The 24,982-nt window shown below is 50.9% G+C and overlaps 5 protein-coding genes across 5 annotated transcripts; 2 read left to right on the top strand and 3 right to left on the bottom strand.

The window, feature by feature from the left end:
• Nucleotides 1-2,589: 2,589 nt before the first annotated feature.
• CGGC5_v004353 (uncharacterized protein) lies at nucleotides 2,590-3,387 on the bottom strand (the record flags this gene model as incomplete). The annotated part of the gene is made up of 2 exons (XM_032025988.1): nucleotides 2,590-3,143; nucleotides 3,198-3,387. 2 exons carry the CDS (start codon nucleotides 3,385-3,387, stop codon nucleotides 2,590-2,592), a joined length of 744 nt encoding a protein of 247 aa, XP_031877487.1.
• Nucleotides 3,388-13,361: 9,974 nt separating this feature from the next.
• On the bottom strand, nucleotides 13,362-14,945 carry faeB-2-5 (putative feruloyl esterase B-2; the record flags this gene model as incomplete). Its single annotated transcript, XM_032025995.1, has 1 exon — nucleotides 13,362-14,945. The coding sequence occupies one exon, from the start codon at nucleotides 14,943-14,945 to the stop codon at nucleotides 13,362-13,364; it is 1,584 nt and encodes a 527-aa protein (XP_031877508.1).
• A 1,817-nt stretch (nucleotides 14,946-16,762) lies between these two features.
• Nucleotides 16,763-18,825, bottom strand: BLRO-2 (Bilirubin oxidase; the record flags this gene model as incomplete). The annotated part of the gene is made up of 4 exons (XM_032025996.1): nucleotides 16,763-18,193; nucleotides 18,246-18,365; nucleotides 18,418-18,643; nucleotides 18,692-18,825. The coding sequence occupies 4 exons, from the start codon at nucleotides 18,823-18,825 to the stop codon at nucleotides 16,763-16,765; spliced, it is 1,911 nt and encodes a 636-aa protein (XP_031877506.1).
• Nucleotides 18,826-22,189: 3,364 nt separating this feature from the next.
• On the top strand, nucleotides 22,190-22,493 carry CGGC5_v004350 (uncharacterized protein; the record flags this gene model as incomplete). Its single annotated transcript, XM_066151272.1, has 2 exons — nucleotides 22,190-22,381; nucleotides 22,467-22,493. 2 exons carry the CDS (start codon nucleotides 22,190-22,192, stop codon nucleotides 22,491-22,493), a joined length of 219 nt encoding a protein of 72 aa, XP_066009529.1.
• Nucleotides 22,494-22,549: 56 nt separating this feature from the next.
• Nucleotides 22,550-24,734, top strand: CGGC5_v004349 (Sulfate permease 2; the record flags this gene model as incomplete). Its single annotated transcript, XM_032025997.2, has 2 exons — nucleotides 22,550-22,660; nucleotides 22,713-24,734. 2 exons carry the CDS (start codon nucleotides 22,550-22,552, stop codon nucleotides 24,732-24,734), a joined length of 2,133 nt encoding a protein of 710 aa, XP_031877490.2.
• Nucleotides 24,735-24,982: the final 248 nt, after the last annotated feature.

Below are 24,982 nucleotides of genomic sequence, written 5' to 3'. Positions count from 1 at the left end.
TTTCCTTCCGAAATACTCTACAAACGAAATGGAGACGAATCCTTCCGACAGACCCATGACGACAAGGACCTCTGAAAGTTCAGAAAGAGCTAAGCTTTTCTAGCAGAAACGAATATAGCCCAGCAATTGCGATGACGACAACCACAACGTCTGATAGCGAAGTTGACGATTTATTCAGAATGCAGGAGTCTGAATGAATTCATCAATGCCCCATCACATCGATTCAGATTTTGGGAGATGTAAACGTGAAGTTCTATTGGGAGCGTTGTGGTGCATTCACCGGGAGTGTGTTTGACCCTGACGATTACCAACAACATTCCCGTTGGCCGTATCTCTGGACGTGCTGCTTATGAAATGTCGGGTGACAGATCCTCCAAGGGTCCTCGAAGGGTCGAGGTGTATCATTGCATAATTACACAGTGGTCTAAGAAGTAATACTACATCTAAAAGTATTCCTTGAATCTGTTGGGATGTATTGCACTGTGAAAGACCTACAATCCGGCCTGTGCAACAACGTTCCCTTTATCTACATGTCTCCGTCCTTGCTCTAGAGTAGACCCCTCTTCCTACCAGGCCTAGACGAGTGCTTCCTCATAGGCTAGGTACGTCTAGAATATCCATTACTACGAGCGGTGACTTTGTTGATCGAGCTCTCCCATACCCGTCGACATACTCACAGCTCATTCCATGAAAATAAAGAAGATTTCGCAGTTTCGTTTGGTGCAAGCCATCGGCGGCAAAGCTCTTGAACTCTGCATACCAGAGCGGTGCAGCATAGAAACTGATAAGACCTTACGTCCTCGCAACGGTTACCTGTTACGGTGAGTTTTGTAGAACTCGGGAATAACCATAATGCATGTAGTGTCACAACATTCATTCATGCCAGTTGCTCAATGCGTTTAAGGTGCGATTCTCATACGGTCGGGAGGAGACAAGGCTGGTGCAGATGTTTGAACGCTGAGACTTTGGTACATGCAAAAGCAAACTGCATTTCTGGCACTGCAGTTACGGCATCGAGCAACGATTACCGTACAAACATTGCCCCTGTTTCTGGAGTATCTAAACATGTCATGGGACTTGGAACCTCATTCCATCTAAGCTATCTGTTGAGAGATGTTGGCCAACATGGCCAGCAGAACCTCACCTTGCGTCAACAGCAAACTATTTGGCAGAAACTTTGAAACTCTGCTCCCTCCCTTCGTTGACGAAAGATTCATTTTGACCGCTGATACTGTCTCTCCTACCTAGGCTCAAATCATCAACATCTACACGCAATGCCATCTCTTTTCGCGCGCTGCAACCGGTCTCTTATGCAGAGAATTGCACCGGCGGTTCTTGCTGGCTTGCTTGGGGTTGTTTTGATTCACATTTCGCCAACAAGCGTTCTGTCTTATCTGATGGAAAGCCCGTCTCCAGTTGCTTTTATTCAATCCAGATTGCAGTCATCCCCTCCACCTTCAAAATATCCAGCTCACGCAGTTGCCCATCGATATGAGACTCAAATCGTCTCACAAGATCCCCTCATTATCTATATTCACGACTTTTTGAACCAAGACGAAATATCTTACGTTCTTGCAGCCAGGTAATGAAGTCCTCTTTTGGTCAATTGGGTTATAAAGCTGACTAGCGGTGTGTAGTGAAGGTAGATTCGAGCCATCTAAGGTGTACAACGGCCCAGAACACTTCGTCGATCCCAAGACCCGCATTTCAGAATCTGCAATCCTCCAACTGGACATCATCACACGACGCATCAAAAGAAGAGCGACCTCTTTTAGGGGTTGGCGCAACAACTCTACCTTCATCGAAGATCTCAAGGTCCAGCGGTACGGCTTCAATGGTTACTACTCCTTTCATTACGACTGGGATAAGATGACTCTTGAGGGAAACCGTGTGGCGACATTCATGGTGTATCTCACCGACTCATGCACTGGCGGCGATGGTGTGGCATCATTGACTGCGACGAGACAGAGTACGAAGGAACTACCTTCAAACCAGTTGCTGGTTCGGCGGTCTACTGGGAGAATATGCATGCCAATGGCAGCTTTCATCGTGGTGTTCGACATGCCTCTCTGCCGGTAAAGTCTGGTGAGAAAGTTGGATTAAATATCTGGTTTTGGGATATGGACTGGAGACATTTTGAGCAGTCAGTTTAGTGCGAATGATATTCTCATATATGACGTACTACAATGTTTTGGTAACTCCCGTGTCTATCATGCATTGCACTTGAGCAACGTCTAAGAAGCGCTCATGTTTCCATTTGCTGCATAATAAACTAAGGAAATCTGACTGGAGATGTGCGAATTCTACTTGGTAAAGCAGCAATGCATTCATCTCATGCAGCTATGCACTGAATTTCAGTCTCACTGCGTGCTTCTCTTTTGCATACCTACTAGTAATGGTCAGGTCACGGTTTACATGGGAGTGGTGGACCGATGCAAAATATTGCGACGACACTTCACTTGCTACAAGACCTATCGCAATCAAACTTTTGATCGTTCCTTTCCCTGATAGTTGTGTGAAACACAGTTCGAACTTCCAACCCGTTAGAATCCACACAAATGTTGCTGGTTCGACCCATTTCTCGGCTGCTTAGCCATGATGACCTCCTTTCGCTGCTGCTTTTTTTGCTCTCGATGCCTTCGAGTTGGCGGATTCGACTGAATGCCACGAGTCGAGGGAGTGCTGGCCGTTTACACCCAAGTCACCTCTGTCCTGACGTAGGTGATTAAGATCGTGATTGTAATCATCTTGTTTAGTATTGACTTCGTGTCTTGATGCCCTTGAGCCGGGGAGCTTTGGTTGGCCCTCCTTCACTTTTTGCGCCTTGCTGTTCCTGGAGCGCTGAGAGTCTAGGGAGGTCTGGCAGCCTCCACCACACTTTTTAGCATTGAGTTTGTCGAGGTTGTTGATGTATTTGGCGTCGTTCGGTTTCAGTTGATCTCTGTGAAACTTCTTGTCGTCGGCCTTGATCTGAGATTTCGAGGGCTTGTTGGCCCTTGATGCGATGGAAGGGGCATCATTAAGAGGGACGTCAGTTATCTCCTTGTCGTGTTGCTGACTGGACATCCCGGCATCTTGAGTATCTAAGACAAGGGCATCAAGCGCGGCCTCGTTCCTAGGTTGAAGGTCGGGCTCATCTGTGACTAGGTAGGACGTCAGAACCAGTTGCACAGGTCTTTAGGCTCTTTCAACTTTACCTTCTTCCCCTGCTTTGATATCAATAGCGATGGGGAGTTTGCCATGTCTGAACACTGGCGCCCAGTTGTAAGGGCGTTCGGGGGCAACGTCGGGGGAACCGTCGGGGGAAACGTCGGGGGAGATGACAATAGGATGTGCAGCTACAGAAACTGCAAGAGCCTCCAAGAGGACAATGATAGCGAAGAGCATTTTGTAGAACCGGCTTTCACCTGATCGTGAAATGACAATATAAGGTAGCAGAGGGCTAAGATACCTTGCAGAGACAGAGAACTAAAACCATTAACCAGGTGGATTCAATGCTGCTTAAATCTGTTATACCGAGATTCCTTTCTGTTGAGAAAAGGATAAGCTTCATTTCATGCATGACTCGCTCCCACGCGACCGGGAAAAGCATCGACTTGGAGAACAGCTAACCATCCGGTTAAGATTCTTGTTAGCGCGGATATTGAGTTAAGCTAGAGCTTTTGTGTTGTTCCTGACATTGAGTTACGCTAGAGCAGCGAGGACGAAATGCGGCATTTCTAACGAGCAAAACTTGCCGAAATAGCATGTTCAGAAAGAAAATCAGTTCCCTAGCAAGCTTTCACCCAGCTGTGGTGGGTGACTGGTCCCGTCCGCCCAGAGTCGAAACCTTAAGGGATGAGCTGGTATCTGAGAAGACCATAGAAGCCGAGATAGGCGTATTACCCCTCTCCATCCCCTCATTCACCAATGACACTCTTTGACCCAATTCTCCGCAGTCCGCCTCAACGTAGTCGACGTCACAGAATTCAACGACATCCCTACCCTCACTCCGCACACCGTCAATGCCATCACAGACGGGGGAGGACAACCCACGTAAGATATGACGCGGTCGATAACTTTGTAAGCGGCGGGCTGGTCCGGTACGGCGCCGAACAGGCGATGAGCCGATAGATCGCAACGTGCGGTCTTGAACGATGATTTGGAGCTTGGCTTTCGCTGTCTTAGTGGGGTTCATGGATGTGCGGGGGATTTCCGATTTGAACCTCAAGCTTTTATCACCCCGCAAACAAGAAAGGCATATCAAACTAACGCTTGTCTAGAGAGCAGTAAGCGCATCTGGATTTCTTGATCGGCCGCCGAAAAACGGCCGTCGGAAATCCAGATCAGTACCTAGGCTCGAACTCTTGTTTTAAGCCTTACAAGCCATATGGCCTCAACTGTGAGCTTATGATTCTTGCATAATCCACTAGTAAAACCTGAGTTCGCGGGCACATGTGTGGAAATCTCCGAACAACGCTTACTTCCTGAATACTGCAATTTAATTTGTAGGCAGGAAGATGTGGGCCAGCGTGGTGTAGTGACATGTACATGGCAAGGTTTCGAGAGCCCAGATGTCGCTAGTTCATTTCCAACCGCCGGCACAAAGTCTATGCCTCATGAATTTGCAGCCTCTAACGACTCCCGGCTTACGTTGTTCACCATGGTCGCGCGATTTTGGGGCGGCGGATACTCCGGCTGCACCTGAACGAGAGAGTGGCAAGTCAAATGAATGAGATTACTCGGAAAGGAAGCCGGCATGGCGATAAGCCAGCAATTGATCATGGACATATGTAGCGTTCTAATGATCGCTTTCAGTTCAGGAAGCAGCTCTTAAAACGAGCAAGGTGCTCTAAGCTGCGTATAGCTCCTCGCAGCTGGTTATAATCCGAGTGACGTTCAAACACAGGTGGGGAGATAACTTGCATTATTGACGAAATCTGAGATCGACCAGTTGGCGGCCGCATGTACGAGAACAGAAGCTGCTCCATTTTCTTGAGCGCATATTGTTGACCCTTTCCTGACGAACGAGGCTCAACATTCACTCTTTTCCACCGATGAAATTCCAATCCCAGAGTCCACATCATGCCCCCTGAGCTACCTTGTGTGGGCTATTGATAGTGACAGCGATTTACTCCTCGTCGACAGGGATCGCTCGGCGGTCGCTAGAGGGTGAGTTGGGGGCTTTAGTCGTCAGTGTGCTATCTGTATTGACGGATAATGCGTAACCTACGACCGTGGAACTCATTACCAGAGCGGGCCTCAAGATCAGCCAATTTGACCACCTCGGGGGCGGCGAGAACAAGGCTGAGACCGCTCAAAAGAGCAAAGAGGGTGAAGGTCTTGAACTGCATGATTGAAGGTCTTGTAGTTGGAAAAGTGTGCTGGTTGAGGAGTAACTTGCTTGCGATGAGATTATGATGAGGAGAAGAGGTCTTGGAGGCATGGAGGCTTTTGAAGGTCTTTTATATCAATCGAAATGTACGGGTTCTAGTAGTGTTCAGACTTCGGCATGACCTGTCAGACTTTCACCAAGGTGTTAGTTTCTCAGCTGCCCCCAAGATCCATCAGCTTTCTGGAGTTCCAATGGATGAGATGCGGGGCTTCTGGCACCTCCTTCACCGAGCATCCACTGTAAGGAGATGACATCGAGCTGAGAATCGATAAATCTTGTTGGGCCTGAGGTTCGCAGTGCAGTGCCGCCTCTGTGTTGGGCTATTCCCGGGCGATCGCTCTCAGTGGAGGGACAACAATGAAGACGGTGAAATACGCCACCTTTCCAACAGCCAGTACGACAGCTAGACTGAACCGCCGGCATAAACACGATTGGGAGACTCTGCAACTTGTGGTCGAATTGCAACGCAAACCTCTTGGCACGAAAAAGAGATGCCTGTCCAGACCAGGGCCTTTGTATCCACTAAAGACGGTGTCGCTGATCACGCTGGATCTTGGCAAACAATTCAGTCAGGTGCATATTGTCTTCGTGGGGGCCTTTTGCAACTCCCCTGCCATGATAACGCAGCCTGAATATGAGAAGCAATACCAACAAGCGTTGATACATGCATTTAACCAGGAGTCAAATTCGTATTGCCTCCAGTACGGAAAGGTGATCTTGACATGCACTCATGACCAAACATGCTTGGGGCAGCACAGGGTGATACAACGTAGGCCATTGTGGCTCAAGCCCTCGTCCGGCTCAAGGTCGACTTGACAAGTGTTCGCTTGCCACCTTGTCGGTCTTCAAATACTAGGATACATGCAATGATAGCAAAGATAAGACAACTCAAAGTTGCAGCGAATCTCATGCGGTCTCAATCACACCGCTCAATACCAGCACTGTATGTCTTCGGGAGGGGTAGAACAGAGAGATTTACCGTTGCATCGAGTATTGATGGACGGACACGGCGTTGAAAGGGATTTGCAGTGAATAGTGTCATGTCAGAATATGTCCCTGTCCATGTCGCTGTAGGCGTGAACAGTAGTAAATTTGTTTTCTCAACAGACTGCAATGGTCTCATGAAATTTGACAGAGTTAGCGGGCTTTTGAATTCGCTTGTGGTGAAATTTGGGCAGACACGGCTCATTTTGCCCTGTGTCTGGGGGATTATCTTTTGTTACGTAATTGAATATTTGTATTACGGATGACGACGACGACGACCATGATGATGAAGACGATAGTCATAACAACGAAGACGACAGTAATGTCGACGATAGTTATAATAACGATGAAGATAGTAAAGTAGAGTAAGTATGATAGTCGGTCTCTTCGGAGAACGTGGAAAACTGAGTTTTTCATGGTGTGTCGTGAGAAGACTACATACCCCCCAGATACCTGCGATGCTTATCATGTCCCCCAAAAAGGCAATTAATTCAGATTTCAGAGCAGCCAGTCCGTTAGAAAGCTGGATATCCAACTGCAGACTTTTATTTGTTTCCTCCAACAATCGGATAATCAGGATAATAGTAGCTAAACATATTCAATCCAATCTTCTGCCCTGAATGGACAGGCAATCCAGCATGCACCACGCGATAATCTCCGCTGCCATTCATGTGCATGTTGTTCCAGAAGATGGCGTTCCCTTTCTTGGGCTTCACCAGAAGGCCCATGCCCGTGTCTGTCCTGGAAAACTTCTCACCATCCGCATCCGAGGCCACACCTTTGATGTCCGGAAAGTATGCCTCGCCCCCAGTGCAGTTATCCCCTAGGTACGCAAAGATGGTACCGAAGCGGTTGTACGGTCGATTTGGAGTGTGTTCTAGATGTGTCTGTTCCGCGAGTTTGTAAAACCAGTCGTAATGCAGTTTGAATCTCTCACTAACATCATACCTCACGAGCTGGAGCGGCTCGATGTCGATGTGTTGGATGTTCCCGAGAAAGCTATGCATGCGAGTGGTGAGACAGGATGCAACCGGGTCAGCGTGTGGAATTCTAGCTGAGTCAGATGTTCGATATGATCGATCAATAGTTGGTGAGAGGTTGTCGTCGTAGACGAGGGAGTGTTCGAGGTCTTTTGAGCTGTTGATTGAATGAGTATCAGTATAGCAAGGACTGTGGTTTTCAAGATAGAACAGCTTGAACTGCCATTATCTCACTATTCATGAACCAAATGGTTAATTTCTTGGTCCTTCAGGAAGTTGTTGATGTACAAAACTACGGGGTCGAGCGATAGAATTTCGATGGAGTAGTTGTGAGAACAGTCGATGGGTGTCCGGTCATCAATTGTTTCCATTCGAGATCCAACTGGCAAAGACAGCTTCGGAAATGCGAAGGTCATCACCAAAGCCAGAAGCGGTAACAATATTGCGAAGACGCCATAGTTTCCCAGTGCACGCGGTACTTTCTGCTGGAGCTTCAAGGAAGGTCAGCTTTATGAATTGATGTCAAAATCTGACATTCCACCCGTCAATATTTGCTTACCAGAGAAGACAGGCCTGGTTCAGCTTTTGTCTCCATGTTTTGTTCTTTCAAGGTAGTTGTCGCTCTTGAGTGGAAGAATTGGCATCGACGAATTAATCCTACGAGAAACAACCTTGGGAAGTCTCTGTTGACATGGCCAACTCTTGAGAATCACCCCAGTGTCGAAAATGGTCTTGCCTCTGGTCTCAACCACATACACACACGTAGTCTCCACCCCCACAACGCCGTTCTGAAGGACCTGCCCGACCGATGTGCGCGGGCGTATTCATGAGCGGACGCTAGAGCAAACATCGGCAAGGGCTAGATGCAGCCGATTGCCAGTACACGGTGCACACAGGTAATGTCACCAGTACCCAGGCAAGAAAGTACGTCGCACTGTTGTTTGCTGTTGAACAACAGTGGGTATTCTCCGAATCAGCATGCATATCCAAAGCGCGGACAAGGATCCTGGGGGCAGCTGACCTTCGTGTACAAAGACGACAGCGTTGGATTGGTGACATGGTGTCATAGCCACCATCCACGGGTTTCCGGTTCCTTCTCAGCGTGCATTTGCCTCTCGTTATTCAGGTGGCACGAGGAAGAAGATTGTAGACAGGCCCAGGAGCCTGATATCTGACCTCATGCCGCACCAAGTGTCGGTGTTGATGGGGTAGATTCGCCGCACGGCAGGAAGGATTACTCTTTCGAATCCACCTGCTTCTATGTGGAGCGAGCGCTTGAAAACATGAAACGTTTGGTCGCCCATGCTACTCCTTTGCAGTAACAACAGCCTAAAACGTATTCGTCGGCCAAGCAGCCAATGAACATCCTCTTCTCCCGTCATTGACCGAACAAATTCCCATGACGTGTCTGCTGCATGCTACGATATCGCGCATTTCTACCTCCTTGATGTCAGATGTGACGGTGTCTAGTTGAACATAGGTCTATCTTTCATTAATGATGCCCATTAGGGACAATCTCCCTAACGTCTTGCTTGGTACAGGTAGTAGAAATCGGCAGCAGAGGGGTGGCGTGACTAAGACCGACGTTGTCGCTAGAGTCTACGGTGGATGGGCTCAGCATGGTGAGATTGCCAACAACACGACTTCGGACCTCACGTCGACAACCTCCAGCCAATTGCGGTTTCGCGCCCATGAAGTAGTTTAGTAATGTTCCCCGCTTCAAAGATAAATGCAGATGCCGCTTTGCAACAACATCTACACATTCATGACCATGGTCGTTATTGGAGAGCCGGACAGTGACCTATACTAGCTTTGCGCGTCACTTCCTTCCACCAGGCCATCTATTAGCGTATTGCATATCTTCTTCGACGGCACTTCTTTCCATCTATCTTTGGCAAAGAGTAAGAGAAGCTCAGGTTTTAGCGGTACGTTCATGTTCTACTTTGGCACGTGGAGTGTACAGTAATGACTGGTATCGAGACTATCCCAATATTACGATCGTCACCAACCCCAAACTAATTACTAATGGAACAGGACTTTCCGTCTTGGAGAAGATAAGTCACTCGAGATTGCTGGTCAAATTCATAAATTCAAGTGGCTGGATCCTTCGCCGTTGCCCGGCTTTGGTACGCTGACGCCGAATCTGACGCTTTCCATTCCATGGGCTGAGACATGTCAGCTCTCTCCTCGGCCCTTCTCCCGAAAGGCTGCTTATGGGATATGATATTCCGGAAGTAGTAAAACCTTACTCCGACTTCCCTGCCGGATAAAACGTTCAAGCCTGCCGCAAGCCACTGAAGCCTTGGCCGAGACTCGTGAGAGCGAGTTAGCTATTACATTTGAGATCGGCATGTCGGGTGGCTTTCACTGCGGGGAAGTCGTCGAACTAGAAAATTTTGCTTCCTCAAGACATGGTCGTCATTCATGTTCCCGCCAAGGGAGCGAATGGCTATTCTGTCTCACGCCCGTGACTATGGCGTTGAGGCTGGTACTTGGCGAGGCATATACGACCTGCCGACACCCGAAAGCTACCCAATAGGGTTAAAAGGATGAGATCATGAGTTCTTTTGCCATGTTTGTAAAAGCGCCACCAAGTCTATGCCCTATAACCACCTTGTGGGTTACAAGTGTGACGTCTATAAAACCAAGCAGGTACCCACAGGAAAGAAAGGATCATCATAAACACACACAATTTCTTCAGTCTAAACCAGACCCGCCTGGCACAAAATGCAGTTCTCGTCGGTTGTTCTCACGCTTCTTGCTGTCGCGGTCAACATCCAGGCCTCCCCCCTTGCAGAGCGCCAAATTCCAGGAGGGCCCAACGCCAACTGCTGCGGCTGTGACTTCAACAACAAGTCCCATGTTTGCACGGTCCCTCCTCCAGGTGGCTGCTTTACCGCTACCGTCATCTGCCCTTTCAAACCAAACCCTGAAACAGAGGAGATGTGCTGCTGCTGCGACCCAAACATCCCCGCCATGAGATGTAAGCCAGTCGCCAAGAACCAATGCATCTGTCCAGCAGTAGCGTGTCCTTTCTCATGGGATCCCATTTTCTTGCCCGTTAACTCTCAGCTTTCGACCTCGTCCTAAGCGGTCCCAATTTCTGGCAAGTTGAGGAAGAATGCAGCAAATCTTTCGGCGTGGTTCCCGATTTCTTGGATTCAAATACTTTGGGACACATGGCCTTTCGAAACTTTGGTGTAGTTCTTTGCAAGGTTAGCTTGGGGTTTGGTCTTGATCGTGGGGCAAGAGTCTTCAAAGATTGGTCAGCTGTTGGTGTCGGTTCGTCCTTGTATCGAAGAAGCACTACCTCCAACTGTTATCTCTGTTGCAGAACTTTCGTCCCTCATTGTGTTCAATAGCAAGCTGGCTTCAGCCCTCATTTCAGAGCTGGTCATGCTGTAGAACTGGATTTTTAGGAGGAGATCTTTAATACCTTGAGTGGCCCTCGTGTGTATGAAAAGTCATCGAAATGGTTTGTTCGAGGCTTCTGACGCATAGCGAGTTTGTCAGAACAAATGAAGGATGTTAATCAAGTTCATCCAATGAATAGTTCAGAAGCACATCGAAAGGCATCTTTCGGGCTCCCGTAATGTAAGAATTGTCGTAATGGGTGATATACAATCCTGTCCAGCTCTATTATGCTAAGTATCGTATGGGCGTTCGAGGAGCAAAATCCGGATCCCGAGCATTCATAAAACCCGAATTCTCGGGCAACTAAAATTGTGATAATCCTTTTCTGGTTATCTGCCGCCTACTTCTTACGGCCTAACTCCGAGGTCACTGACTTTTCCAGGACTTCGGGAATCATCGGGGACTTGGCCTTTCACGCCAAGCTGAAGAGATCAGCAACTGGACAACTTATACGAGCTTTCTCTCAAATAGGCAAAGGTGCTGAACGGCCTGAGACATTCACTCATCATAACGCGGATTGTAAGAGTTGGGGTCAGATAAGAAATGGCTATTTAAGCAGCGTGCTCTCCTGATACGGATTTTCGCATTCGCAATCTCTGTTCATAGATCTATAGCCTTGATTCTTCCGGTACACCCGCCCCTTGCTCAATAACAGTCTTACTTCATCGACATCATGCAGCTTTCAAAGTTTCTCGTCGTTGCCGTCACCATCATTGGCAAAATTCAAGCCGCAACCCTTGGAGGCCGTCAAGACTTTTGGCCAGATGCAGACTGCTGCAGTTGCAGCTACGACATTGAAGGATGGATCTGTAAAGTTCCTGACACAGATGGCTGCAGCGCGATACCGGATACTCGCTGTCCTTTCAGACCCAACGAGGAGAAGACGCTGTGCTGCTGCTGCGATGCTACTCCGGGGAACGAGTCAACAGAATGCTCGCTCGTTGACCGAGATGCGGGATGTATCTGCCCGGAAGTCAGGTGCCTGCATAACTTCGGCAAATACATGCTTCCGTCCTGGGTCCAGGGCTGATGTTATGTGGCTATGGACAGTGGCATATTTGAGGCCACAGGTCGAAGATGCAAAGGAATGACATTTTGACCGTTTAAGTCTTGTTTCATGTTGAGAAAGCTGGTAACAGAGGGCTAGCGTTTCACCTTGTATAGCCTACGACAATCCAATATTCAACGTAAACATTGCCTAAGGCAAAGACTGACCAATCCCATTGATCTTCCGTCTGCCAATCGGTCGTACTCGCTATATGCAACCACTCGCATTCCTCAGGTACCGTGTGTTACTTTGTGGCCTTTTTACGCGGGCTTTGGCAATGTCTTTGAAGGTTGCTAAGTCCAGAATCACCACCTTTTGCATTATGAAAGGTGCACGTGTTGTGCGATATTGAAATTGATGATTGGCAGATTTCGTGGGGATTACAATCCATGACTGTTAGTTTACACCGGACGGATCGAATGTCGCGCACTGTTTTGTGTACGACTTCGATTTGCTAACTTGGGTTAGATCTTACTCAGCCTGTGAATCGAAAGTTGATTGTTTGACAATGTCCCTAATAGCCTATATGTTTATCTGTGCTGAAGGATTCGAAGGGGGCAGTGCTCGAGGCTTTCAAAACATGAACCCCGAGCAACCTCGGCCTTAGGGACTCCGGCAGTAAAGTTGACGGGTCAGGTTATTCGTTGCAGTACGATCGTTCCCACTGGATGCTTACAGGAAATCGACGAATTCAGTAAAATGAATCAAGCAACTAAACGAGGGTACTTGTGGGATTTCCAGCTGTGAAAAGCTTTCCTGATACCCTTTTCAAGAAGCTATATAAACCCGACCAAGCAAACCAGTTCATCAAGATTAAATGTCAACAAACACAGCTCTGCAAAATATCAACAAACCCGCAACCTCCGCCGAGAGATTATCCCTTTACATAACCAGCTTGACGAAACTCCGACACCATGCACTTCTCACGCATCATTATCGCCATCACTATAGCTGCTAGCAGCATTCAAGCCTCAATCATTGCAGGCCGTCAGACTGAGGTCAAGCCAGACGCAGACTGTTGTACTTGCGACTATGACCTCGAGGTCATCACCTGCAAAGTCTCGGACGCGCCTATCTGCAATGTTCCCGACACCCGCTGTCCATTCCGACCCAGCCAGGCGGAAGAGCTCTGCTGTTGCTGCGACCCGAACCCGAACGAACCTGCCATGAAGTGCGTGGCTCAGGAGAAAGGTGCAGGTTGCATTTGTCCGGCAGTCGTATGCCCTTTCAACTTCAATCAGTCCATGCTTCCGGGCTGGTTTCAAACTTGATCTACTTCGTCATCAGGCCAAGGAAATCATGCTAGGCGCTGGATGTCCATCGATAATGTTTGACCACACTGAAGTATGGTCCCTCAACTAGTCTAAGGGAGATTCTTCTCTTGATTCACTTATCAATACAATGTTGTACTTATATGGAGTAACAATTTCGGGCCTCGTGATATTGACCTGGCGTACACAAGCCGTGTCTGATTATGTACTTTCTTCAGTCGACCTGCCTACAACTAAATGTACAAAGTGATTGACATGCTCTTGCCCACACAACATTCCTGTCACCCAAGTTACTCAACGCAGGCCCATGAGTTTTCGCCCTTGTAGTCTCCGCCTTGGAAAACGTTTCGACGGGGCCATCTGCAGTGTCTACGCTTGAAGTCAACGCCTGCACTCTGCGTGCCATTGACAAATGCAGTGCCCAAAATAGCCTCCGGAGCGACCCCCTCTTCCACCCAGCGGACAATTGCCATTAGGACATTCTGCTCGGGGTCAAGGCCTGCATTACTCTGTGCCTGGTTGCCGATGAAGGTGGCACCTGGGCCGCCGCCGCAGTGGGCCATGCCTGAGATCCGGAAGAAGCGATAGAACTCATCGAGGGCTGCAGGCTCAAGGCCCATGGTCTTCGAAACGTGCTCATAGTACCTGGGGGAGTTGTCGCTTGAAATCGTCCCGTCAACCAGACCGTGGTAATGCAGGAGCTTGCCGCCCCGTTCCTGGAAAGGAGAGAGATCGCCGTCAAAGGTCTCGATATTGAAGAGGTTCAAAGTAGAGGAAGTAACGTAGTCCTCGGGCTTGAGGGTGATGGGATCCCAGTTGAAGTCGTTGAAGATGGCGTATCTGAACCAGTCGGCGGCGCCGAAAGGCTGACCGGTGAAGTAGGTTTGCGGAGCACCCGTGAGCTCGGCGCCGGGCTGCATGCGAGGGTAGACCAGGCTACCTGCGGCATCAAGAAGGGGAGAATAGATTGCACGCAGGGTCTCGATTTGCTTTTGAGTAAGGCAGTCTGTTGAGTTGGATCCCTCGCAGAGCAGACCGTCCGGCTTGTAGTCGCACAAGTCAGGTGATTCAAGAATGCCATCGGTAACGCCATCGAGCACGTCGCACTGCTTGAGAATGTCGTCGTGGATTGTGGGCCACATTGTCATCGGGATAAAGGTATCGGCCCCTTCGAGTCCGGTAAGGGGAAGGAAATGGCAGGACCACGAGGTAAGGTTGTTAAAAGAGAACGCGGGAGCACCAGCGACAATGCCGTCAAAGTCTGAGGGGAATGCTTGTGCTTCCTTCATGCCCTGGCGGCCACCGGTTGAGCAGCCCAGGTAATAGCTTTTCGTGTGAGCTTTTCCGTAGAACGACTTGCTGACATCTTTCCCAACGACGACGCCCGTGTGGAGCGCTCGGTAGGCAAAATCCTCGATCTTGTCGGGATTGTTCAAAAATGAAGCGCCACTCGCGCCGTCATGGCCGTTGTTGGTAGCGACAGCAGCAAAGCCCAAGGAGCTAGCGTAGTCAAGATCCTCATACTGAATACAACCGCCGAGGCCACCATTGCCAGTGCTGAGAAAACGGCCAGTCCAGTTCTGGGGAAGCCAGGCTTCGAACTTAAGGCCGGAGCGATTCGAAGTGGCGATCTGAGCTGTAAGACGGCATAGATCCGCTGACACGATTTGGGATGGGCGACCACAGCTAGCATCAGCGTTGGGAAATTCCAGCGTTGTTCCTGCCGCGACAAACTCTGTCGAGATAGAAGCAGCTCCGGCAATGGTGGTAGCGTTGGCAAAAGAAAGGCATTGTTGGCGGAAAGGGAAGGTGCTGTTAACGGGGCTGGCTGCCAGCCCTTGAGCTAGGACGCTGAGAAGAACGAGAGACAGCATCCTGAAACCTGAACAATAGTAATGACTGTGAGATGGATGAATCAGAATAATGAAGGTCTTGAGGCTGATGATCGACACGAAGGCAAGCCACGACTGTTGTATATAAACTCCTAGCTGTTAGGGCTGTATTCACCAGACATCAGGCGAAACAATATGGCCATAAAGGACGATGCCCCATTTTCGGGGGAACCGACTCTTGGCATACATCTCATGGTGCCACAGCTAGTCCCTTGACATCACGCTCCAAGTCCGCCAGGCTATTTGCCCTGCCCATCCCATCGGCTATGTTAAAGACTAAGCCACCACAGTGCCCACTTGTGAGCCAAATTCAGAGTGACCAAACTTGTCGATGAACATACTACCCGGCGTATGTGAGCTCGTTCGGCCCGTACCGGGGGTATTGCGTCATATGTCAGCCGGCGGGATACCTGATCAGAAGTGTGTATGGGTTTCAACGGTGGAAGCTTGATGGGGCAGGTGGCTCCGACAGGTGGTCCTCAAGGATTGATAATCATGGAATGGGCCTGAAAGATGTTGCCAGCCTATGCATTCACCAGGAGGTGTCCCCGAGGAAGGGATAGTTAGATTTAAGACTCTATTCCGGCCTATTGCATATCAAGTCGTCTCCAAGAAGACGGTTTACAGGACAATATTGGAAATAACGTTCAGACTTCTCGACATCAATAAGTATGGGCGGCTAAACTTTCTGCCCGCATTCACTCTACGTCTAAGTATGCATCGGGTCTTTTTTGGACCCGTGAGATCGTGCTGGAGGCCTGTACCCCAGCATGAATGGGGAGATCAGCCAAGGGTGTTTAACCTCACTGACACAAGCTTAAATTCCGCCTGCATTGCCGCCGGCAGGTCAGCCTCTTTCGGGAGTCGCCGGCAGCGGAGTTTCGTGGGTCACTACTCCGTACGCCCCGTACCATTGTAGTGCGGAAATTACCAGTTTGTAATAGTAAGGCATAAAGGGGGTGTCAGCCACCTGCAGATGGGCGATCGACGCGGATATGGGCCGCCGTTAAGGCCAGGTCCTTGCTCTTTCGCTTTCGCAATGCTGTGTCATTGGGCTAGTTTTAGAAACACTACGTCTTCGAAGCGATACAACAAGTCGCATCTGTACGTCAGGCGAAAAACAAAAAGGGGAGCGTGCAGATTCTAAAAGATGATGTACCCATATCTGGCATTGAAGAAACTGCTTCTGGGTTTGAGTGATGGTCGAATATGTAGAAGAAAGGCGTTCTTTGCCGCGAGAATTCGCCCTATTCAGCTCGTCAAGTGATTTAGTCACCCAAAGTGTTGAATGCCATCTAGTAAGCAATGTAATGTTGCGATTCGCTGGTTAAATTCCCTATTATGGCATTTGTATACCATGCCTAGCAGGCCACCCTCTCGGTATGCGGCTAAATCAGAATGGTCTCAACATATGTGCAGATTCTTCAAAGGATGGAGTGAGTAGACTGTATAATATGACGTAGAATATGCTTAGACATTATCTTCGGGGCCTCTGCAGCCGGACCTTATCTGTGAAGGTTGATCGCGGACGCCGTATACTCCGGCTTCCGAGCAGGAGTAGTACGAAGACCTGGTTAATATTTCACATGTTGCTAAAACGTATCCATAAATAAATGTCACACATCTGATTCGCAAGATAAGAAACCAACGTTAAGATATATACAGGCAAATCGAAGATGCTCCCGAGTCCTGACCCGTCGCGCATCCAGTGTTGTACAGCCGCCCACAACATAGAAATTAGGTCTTACACATTACACCGCGCATTCGCTGAGGAAAACCAATGTTGTCCCCTCCGTCTATCATTCAGTCTCATCCATGACGACCTCGGCCCTTTTGACCCGCCTCATCTTAACACCGCCCATCTTAGTCGCGCTTTCCTTGGCTCCGTCCTTTTTGGGTGTGTCCTTTTTGGCTGCCTCCTGAGCCCCCTTTTTCTTGGCTGCTTCATCGTTGACTATGCCAGGGTTCTGGTGAAGTCCGCCTCGAGAAGCCCAGTATTGGTCCAGCTTTCGTACAATGTCGCCGACATCACCGTAGGGCTGGAGCTTTGCCATCATGACAATCTTCTTCGTGATGGCGTCCACGGTGAAATCGGCCTTGGTGATTGGCACGGCGCGCCACCTGCCCTCCATAGGATCGTTGAACGCCGTCTCCTTGTACCCAAAATCGCTCAAAGTCGTGACGTCAAAGGCTGCCATCATCTGATGGTCTTCGTGGATCAGGTTGTGGCAATGGAACATGTAGACGCCATCCCACGGCGCATAGTGGGCTTCGACACGAACGACCTCGCCGACGCCGACCCAAACTACATCCTTCAAACCGGCTTCCTCGTACGGCAGGACGCCGCGGTCGGTTGCCCACTTGCCAGTGCTGGTACGGCTTAGGATTCGGAAGTCGACCATGTGGACGTGGACGGGATGCAGGAAGCCGCCGCCGGCCCCGTTCTCAATCTCCCATATCTCAACCGTGCCGCGAGGGACGTTTGCCAAGATGCGATTGGCCTTGTCGCTGAAGACGACGTCGTTGATTTTCCAGAGCTCATCCTCTTGGTGGAACAAATAGTAGTGGTCAATGAGGTCGGGCAGCTGAGGCGGGAACGGCACGGCGCGCAGCTCCCCGGGAACAAGGGACTTGTCGGCGACGGGAGTGGGGCTGACCACAAACTGCATGACTGGCGTCAGGTAGTCTTCGTCTTTGCCCTTGCCTTTCCTGCCCTTCTTGTGTCTCGACTGCGCTCCGATGTTGCGTTCGTCTTCCGTCATCATGGTGATCTTCTGCCCGGCGAAGGGGGTGAAATCGAAGATGACTTCCCAGCGCTCGGCCATGGCTTGCGCGAGGTTCTTCGTGGTGACGGGGCTCGTGAGCAGGCCGGAGTCCGAGGCGATGACCTGGAACGGGATGGGGATAGGTTCTTCGTCCTCGTCTCCCAATTTGTAGAATGAGTAGATGAACGCTCTTGAGATTGCGGAATTGAGGAGGCGAAGGCGATATTTCCGAGGCTCTACAGCGAGGAACGGCCACGGCTGCCCGTTGACGTGGATGACGTCTCCCAGCAGACCTTCAGTCTCCCCAGCCGGGGAAAATAGCTGGCCATCGTCCCCGTATTGCTTTGACGTGATGATGAGCGGGATATCGTTAACACCGTATTCGTTGGGAAGGCCCAGCGCGTCCTCCGCAGGGTCATGGATGATCCACATGCCTTCCTGACCAAAGTAGTCATTCACGGCTGTCTTCGGCGAGTGTTAGCTCTGTTATCTAGTCCTGCTCGTCGGAAATACCTACGATGTCGACAGCATGGTCATGATACCACAGAGTACGGCCGTTCTGGCTGTTGGGGTAGTAGTAGTCTTTGTACTGTCCTGGGATGATAGTGTCCTCTGCCCAGCCATCCCACGGCGATCGCTGCATGGGGGGTTAGCACTGTCACCAGAATTCCGGGCCGCAGTTGACTCACCGTGTAGGACCCATGAAGATGCATGACACTTGGGTTGACTGCCTTGTTGGACAACCTCACCACCGTTTCCCGGCCTCTTGGAATTATGTATGTTGGTCCGGGTGACATGCCATCGTATCCTATGAGCGAGACCGGCCCTTTGTCGGGATAAATCTTTTGCGTAAACGGAAGAATTTCCATTTCGTAATAGTCAATTGGCTTGTTCGTGACTGGATTATTTACCGAGCTGCCGTGATGTCAGTGATGTCCACTTGGGTAACAGAGCTATACCTACAACTTCGGCTGCTTTACCGGAGGAATCGGTAAAGGGAGCTGGAAGAAGGTCGTATACTCGGGGCTGATCCAGTCTGCCAACGATCCCCCAACCAGCGCCATCAAGGCCGCTGCATGAGAGGTTCTGACAAACATCTTGAAGGACGACGGACTAAAGCTGGCAACAGGAAGAGGCAAACCGAAACGCCGCATTAAAATCTGCGCCTACCTGAAGATCCGTACTAAAACCATGGGGCGGCGACCTGGTTATAAAGCGAATCCATCGCGCAGGAAATTGGACGACCGTTTCTTATCAAGCAAAATGACATCTGCTCAGTGGCGTCGTGACGGCTTCCATGGTATGGTCGCCTTGGCCTACACGAGCGGGCCAGTCCGAACATACATGGCTGTGGTAGTATAGATGAACTCTTTATGTGCTGCGCTTAGACATCGTGACTCGATGTTCAGGACGGAATCTCAAGTGGCCGGAAGCCTTTTGTTCGCCTTTCAAGAGTCGGCAGTCCGACGGTCCCTTCCTGATAGGTGCAGGGGGTGCCGAAAGACCTGTCGGCGGGGGGGCACGGGTTACGAGGGACCTACTTTAATGGTTCAGATACGCTGAGGCTTTTGAAGCTTGCTTTCTCCAAATTGGATATCTTGGATGATGTTCGGAGTTTGGCCAAGTACGGACTGCCGTATTACTGCGAAAGCCGTCTCTCACTCGACAGACAGCGGTCATGCAGTGTCCATGGTTGTTGTAGGGCTGTTGGCCAACCCGAAAAGTTGGTCCAACTGCCATTCCCGCAGGCTGCATTGCATGGCTTCCCGCGCCGGGTATGCGACAATATGCCTGGTGACGTTGAGTGTTTCCTAGAAAACAACTTGAGTGGGCAACCCGAGGCAGCCGTTGTCGTTCATCTGAAGAGTCTGCCGGGAGATCGCCTGTAGGCTGGAGCAGTTCCCTGTTCCGCACGTGCCCGCACTTGAGGTATCCCCGAAGACGAGACATCAGATGCTATTTCAGAACCTTCTTTGCGTGCGGTTTTTACCCAAGACGGGCGTGCCGCTGTAAGAACTCGGGCCTCCTGGAAGCGCCGGAAGGGACGTGTGGTGGCCCACTGACCAGAAAGACGTTGGTTATTGCTGACTTGGGCTACTTCTGGTAATGCAAAGACACGGCATCCTGGACATTTCCTTGAACACATATGTACGTGTCGGCGAGGAGACAAACGGCATTTCGTCACTGTGGTTCTGGAAACATTCGGCTGCATACAGCCTCGGGAGCCGTCGGTCAGTTGACAGGGGGTGACAGCAATCTGACATGATGACAGCCCTCATCAATTGAGATCCACGACTGACCGACCTTGACTGACGCGCTTGCGGCGGTAAATACACCTTCGTGGTTCGAAAATTGAGAAATCAAATGCCTCGAAAGACAATTGCAGACTCAGACGGTCCCTTGAAGCTGGGCAGATCGGCGCCCTCGTGAGGAACTTTCGGCTTCAGAGAAAAGGCCCCGGACTGGCGTGTTTGCTGATCTGGCGCAACTCTGCTCGCGAGCTGTCCCAATCTACCCAGGCAAGCCTTGACCATTTTGAGAAACGTGTTGATAGCGAACCAAGAAAGTTTGCTGAGCTTCGGAGTCGGTGAGGGCGAGCCATCACCTTAAAAAATAAGAAGAGGCCGCGGACCAAACCCAAAAGTGTCGCGGGGGGGAAAAGAGGAAAACAAAGACCCAGCTCGGGCCCCTTTTCTCCACACCTCCGGGGCCCACATGTTTTCCGCGCCGTCGCCGTTCCTGGTCCGATGTTTAAAAATGTCGGGAAACGTCAATACGCAGCCACTTTGGCCTCCTAACTCGACCTCAGATGGTTCCCGTGGGCAAAAAGCAAAAGCAGGGCCTGACCGGGGATTGAACCCGGGACCTCTCGCACCCAAAGCGAGAATCATACCTCTAGACCATCAGGCCAGTTCTAACATCATCATGAGCGAGAGTGGGTTTGCTGTTGCCGCTCAGAAAGCAGTTTAAGACCCGTTGAAGACGGAAAAGAATCCGAGCTTCCTATTCCGGAGAACATGACCAACGCCGACGGCGACTGTCGACTCACCTGCGTTGTTGTCTTAGGTAAAAGTTACCCAACCCGTAGAGCGGGCATCATCATGTCTCTACTGGCCTGTTTGCAGGTGAGTCTGTTTCTCAATCAAGCTGGCTGGCCCAACGCCAACCTGGATGGACTCAACGTCTTAGCGCGTCCTGACGTCTTCTGGGGAATTTTGACTAACAATGGAGCCGTCTTTCTCAAAGGGAGGGCCAGATCAACCCCCAGATTCAACAACCGACGTTAGCGGCAACCGGCGTGACCGAAAATAACTCCATTCGCCGATTGACGACGCAGGAGCCGTCCGTGGAAAGGGCCGACTGCCGGGACGAGACATGGGGCTCTTATCTAGCCGTGCCAGCAACAGCAATCAGCCGACCGGCGACTTCTCATCAAGCCGTGGTCGACGCGCGCTGCCTCGCTCAAATCATGCAGTCGGCAAGTCTCCGACAACGGGTGCGACGACATGTTGCTGACGTGTTGCCAACCCCCCGTCTCACACGAGCCGCATTGAAAGAAACATCGGAAACGCGCCGCTGGAGTGGTTGCATACAGCAAGATGGAAAAGTTTCTCCCCCCGAGGCAGGGGGCCCTGGACCCCATCAATCCCCGACAAATGGGGCCGAGACCGTCCTCCTTCGTGGATCCAGCGCCGATACCCGCCCGGACCGGCTGTCGGCGCTCCGGAGAAGAACACCCACCACCGACCCGACCTGCCACCCTGCCTCCCTATCATCCACTTCGCCGACAAAGAGCCAAGTTCGCGATCCACCGCAAGCGATCGTGGATCCACTCCTAGGGCACTAAAGCAGTATTTTCTTGGTCCCCGAGCGCTGAAGCTCGTGCCGGCATCATGGGGACGTCTAGCGCGCCTCGTTCCCCGCGAGATCGTGCTCATTGCCGCGATGTTTTGCGCTTCAGATCGCCGAGATGTGCCCTGTATGTGTTTTGCTTTTCCTCCTGCGCTTCTGACATGGAGGGACCCGGGCTAGAGACGAACAGCGGTTCAAAGTAACTTATCGTCCCGTCCAAGAACAAATTCGAATCTAAGGTCTAGATCGCCGTGTCACCCCAACAAACGTGAGGATTACCTTCCCCGGCCTGCTGCCAAGTTAGCGCCCCCCTTGTCTCCCCGATAACACGGGCGCCAAGGCGGCTGGCGGTGCGGCTTCTAGAGCGGTATGCCCTCGAGACAGCCGTTGCTCCATCTTATAACCAGCCCATGTCACCTTCAGATCATACGCAAACCCGCACACCGCTTCGCTGCTCATCTGAAAGAAAGAGGCTTTTGTGAACAGACTCGTTCCTATCATCGTTTTGTGTGATTACTGACAGCCTCCCATGAGGCCGTATCTGGTATTTCGAAACCAACCTTCGGTATAAGGCACACAGAAAAGCTTTGCCACTTAAAGAAGAGAGTCATGGCAGCGAGCAAAGCCGGCTCGCTGGTGGCCAAGGTCCTCGGCATCGACCTAGAAGCCAGCACCCGACATCAAACAAGAGAACTACACGAACATGTCACCAACGACATCTCACCATACGATACATATTATGAGGAGGACCCGACAGTCAACGAATGGCTACTGGAGCACGTGCCCACAAAGGATGGATCGGTCCGTTATGTCAAGAGCCTATTTCCTTTCACGAGGTGGATTCTGAGGTATAATACTCGTTGGCTTATCTCGGATGCCATTGCAGGCAAGTAGCATCACGACGTTTCTATGACCGTCAACTTATACCAAGAAGGTGTGACACTTGGACTTGTGGTCATCCCACAAGCAATGGCGTATGCCCTTCTCGCACGACTCAGCCCAGAGTATGGTCTCTACACCTCCTTCACCGGCGCCGCCCTATACTGGCTGTTCGGAACATCAAAAGATATTGCGATAGGAGTAAGTCCTAACAACAACATTGTCTCTATGATATCACAACTAACAAATACAGGCAACCGCCGTAGTATCTCTCCTTGTTGGCAAGGTCAGCGCCAAAGTCCTCGAAGAACACCCCGGCGAGTTCGCCCCCGAAGAAATCTCCAAGACCCTCGCCTTCCTCGCCGGCGCTGTCCTTCTGGTCTTCGGTCTCCTGAGACTTGACTGGATCATCGAATTCATACCCCATGTTGCCATCTCCGCGTTCGTCACTGGTGCCGCCATCACGATTACCCTCAGTCAGATACCGTCTCTCTTGGGCATCGATGGCGTCAACTCCAAAGCCGCCGCATACCGCGTGTTTATCGATACCGCCCGCGGCCTGCCCCGCGTGAAGCTCGACGCCGCCATTGGACTGACAGCGTTAGTGTTGCTTGCCCTTATAAAGTGGTACACCGAGCGCATGGCCAAGACGCAACCAAAGCGCCGAAGGATGTGGGAGATGTTGTGTTCCCTTCGCATGACCTTCACCATCCTACTATATACCCTCATCAGTTTCCTAGTCAACAGAGGACTGGGCGACGGTGAACACAGATTTCGCATCACCGGCACCCTCCCGAGAGGATTCACCCATGCCGCCCCGCCGTCACTAAACCCGAAGTTGATCTCCGCACTCCTCCCGGACCTCCCCGCCACCGTGATCATCCTTGTGATCGAGCACATTGCGATTGGGAAGTCATTCGGCCGCATCAACAATTACACAGTCCAGCCTTCACAAGAGCTAATCTCGATCGGCTGCACTAATCTATTCGGCCCCTTCCTCGGAGCCTACTCTTCGACCGGGTCCTTCGGCGGCACTGCTATTCTCTCTAAAGCCGGTGTCAGAACGCCATTAGCCGGCATCTTCAACGGAGTTATTCTTCTCCTCGCTCTTTACGCTCTGACCTCTGTGCTTTACTATATCCCCATGGCAAGCCTGGTAGCCCTGATCATCCATGCCGTGATCAACCTCATCACCTCCCCCGACCACATCTTCAAGTCATGGCTCATGTCTCCTCCCGACGTGTTCATCTACTTCATCGGCGTATTCGTCTCCATCTTCACCAGCCTGGAAGACGGCATCTACGTCACCGTCGCCCTCTCAGCCGCTCTGCTCCTCTTGCGCCTCGCTCACGCAAGGGGCCGCTTCCTTGGTCGCGTCCGCACCTACCGCCATCCCGACCGAAGCCCTACCGAGCACCACGATGTTGACCGTCACTCAGTAAGCAGTTCACAGACTCTCCACCACAGCCGGTCGCCTCCATCCCCTAAACTCCCTGCGCGAGACGTCTTCCTTCCCCTGAATCGCAAAGACGGTACGAACCCAGAGGTACATGTAGGAGAGCTCTACCCAGGCGTGTTCATCTATCGCTTCACCGAAGGCTTCAACTACCTCAACCAAGCACAATATGTCGACCGGGTAATTGAGCACGTTACCCAATCCACTCGTCGCACGACGATTCCTCACTACGATCACCCCGGCGATAGGCCGTGGAACGAACCCGTCCCTGCTGCGACTGTCGAGACCGACTCAGAGTCTGCGGCCCTAACAAAACCTTTACTACGAGCCGTCATCCTGGACTGCTCCGCCGTCAATAACATGGACTCCGGGGCCGTCGAAGGCCTGATTGACCTTCGCAATCAGCTCGATCGCTGGGCCGCGCCGGAAACTGTCGAATGGCACTTTACAGGCCTGCAAAACCGATGGACACGCCGAGCCCTGTCAGTGTCAGGTTTCGGGTGCCCTGCGCCAGGACACCTGAATCGCTGGGAGCCCGTGTTCACCCTGGCAGAACTAGCTGGCCAGCCCCCAATGCTGTGTGATGGTGCATCGACTGCGAGGAGCTCAAAGGCCGTGTGCGTGACCAGCGACTCTGAGCAGTCGTCTTCGACCTTGGAGGAAGGAAGCTTGGCTTATAAGGAGATTGGAGGCCGGCTTTTGGGTCCAATTACTGGGATCAATCGTCCGTTCTTCCACCTTGATCTTGCCTCGGCTGTTGAGAACGCGGTTAAGAGTGCGGCTGGGAAGGACCGTCATCTTAGAGAATTAGGTCATTGATGGAAAGAATCACAGGTGTGTTACAGGAGTCGGGAGTTACTGAGACGAAGACAGCCATGTTCCAGCATGGTTGGCTTCATTGCGACCATTTTCGATTCATTTTTAGAGATACTCCATTAGCGAAAATTACATAGATTGAAATAATAATCATTGCCTCACAGCGAATGTTTGTGATGATATGAAGGAAGCACCCAAATGGTTCCTTTGTAAACAGATTCATCTCTTCATGACATCATACTTCTAGAACT

This window comes from Colletotrichum fructicola (assembly GCF_000319635.2).
Source record: "Colletotrichum fructicola Nara gc5 chromosome Unknown KSG_Nara_v1_contig02, whole genome shotgun sequence".
NCBI lineage: Eukaryota > Fungi > Ascomycota > Sordariomycetes > Glomerellales > Glomerellaceae > Colletotrichum > Colletotrichum fructicola.
The sequence above is the reverse complement of the archived record's forward strand: the minus strand, read 5'-3'. Positions and strand labels throughout refer to the sequence as shown.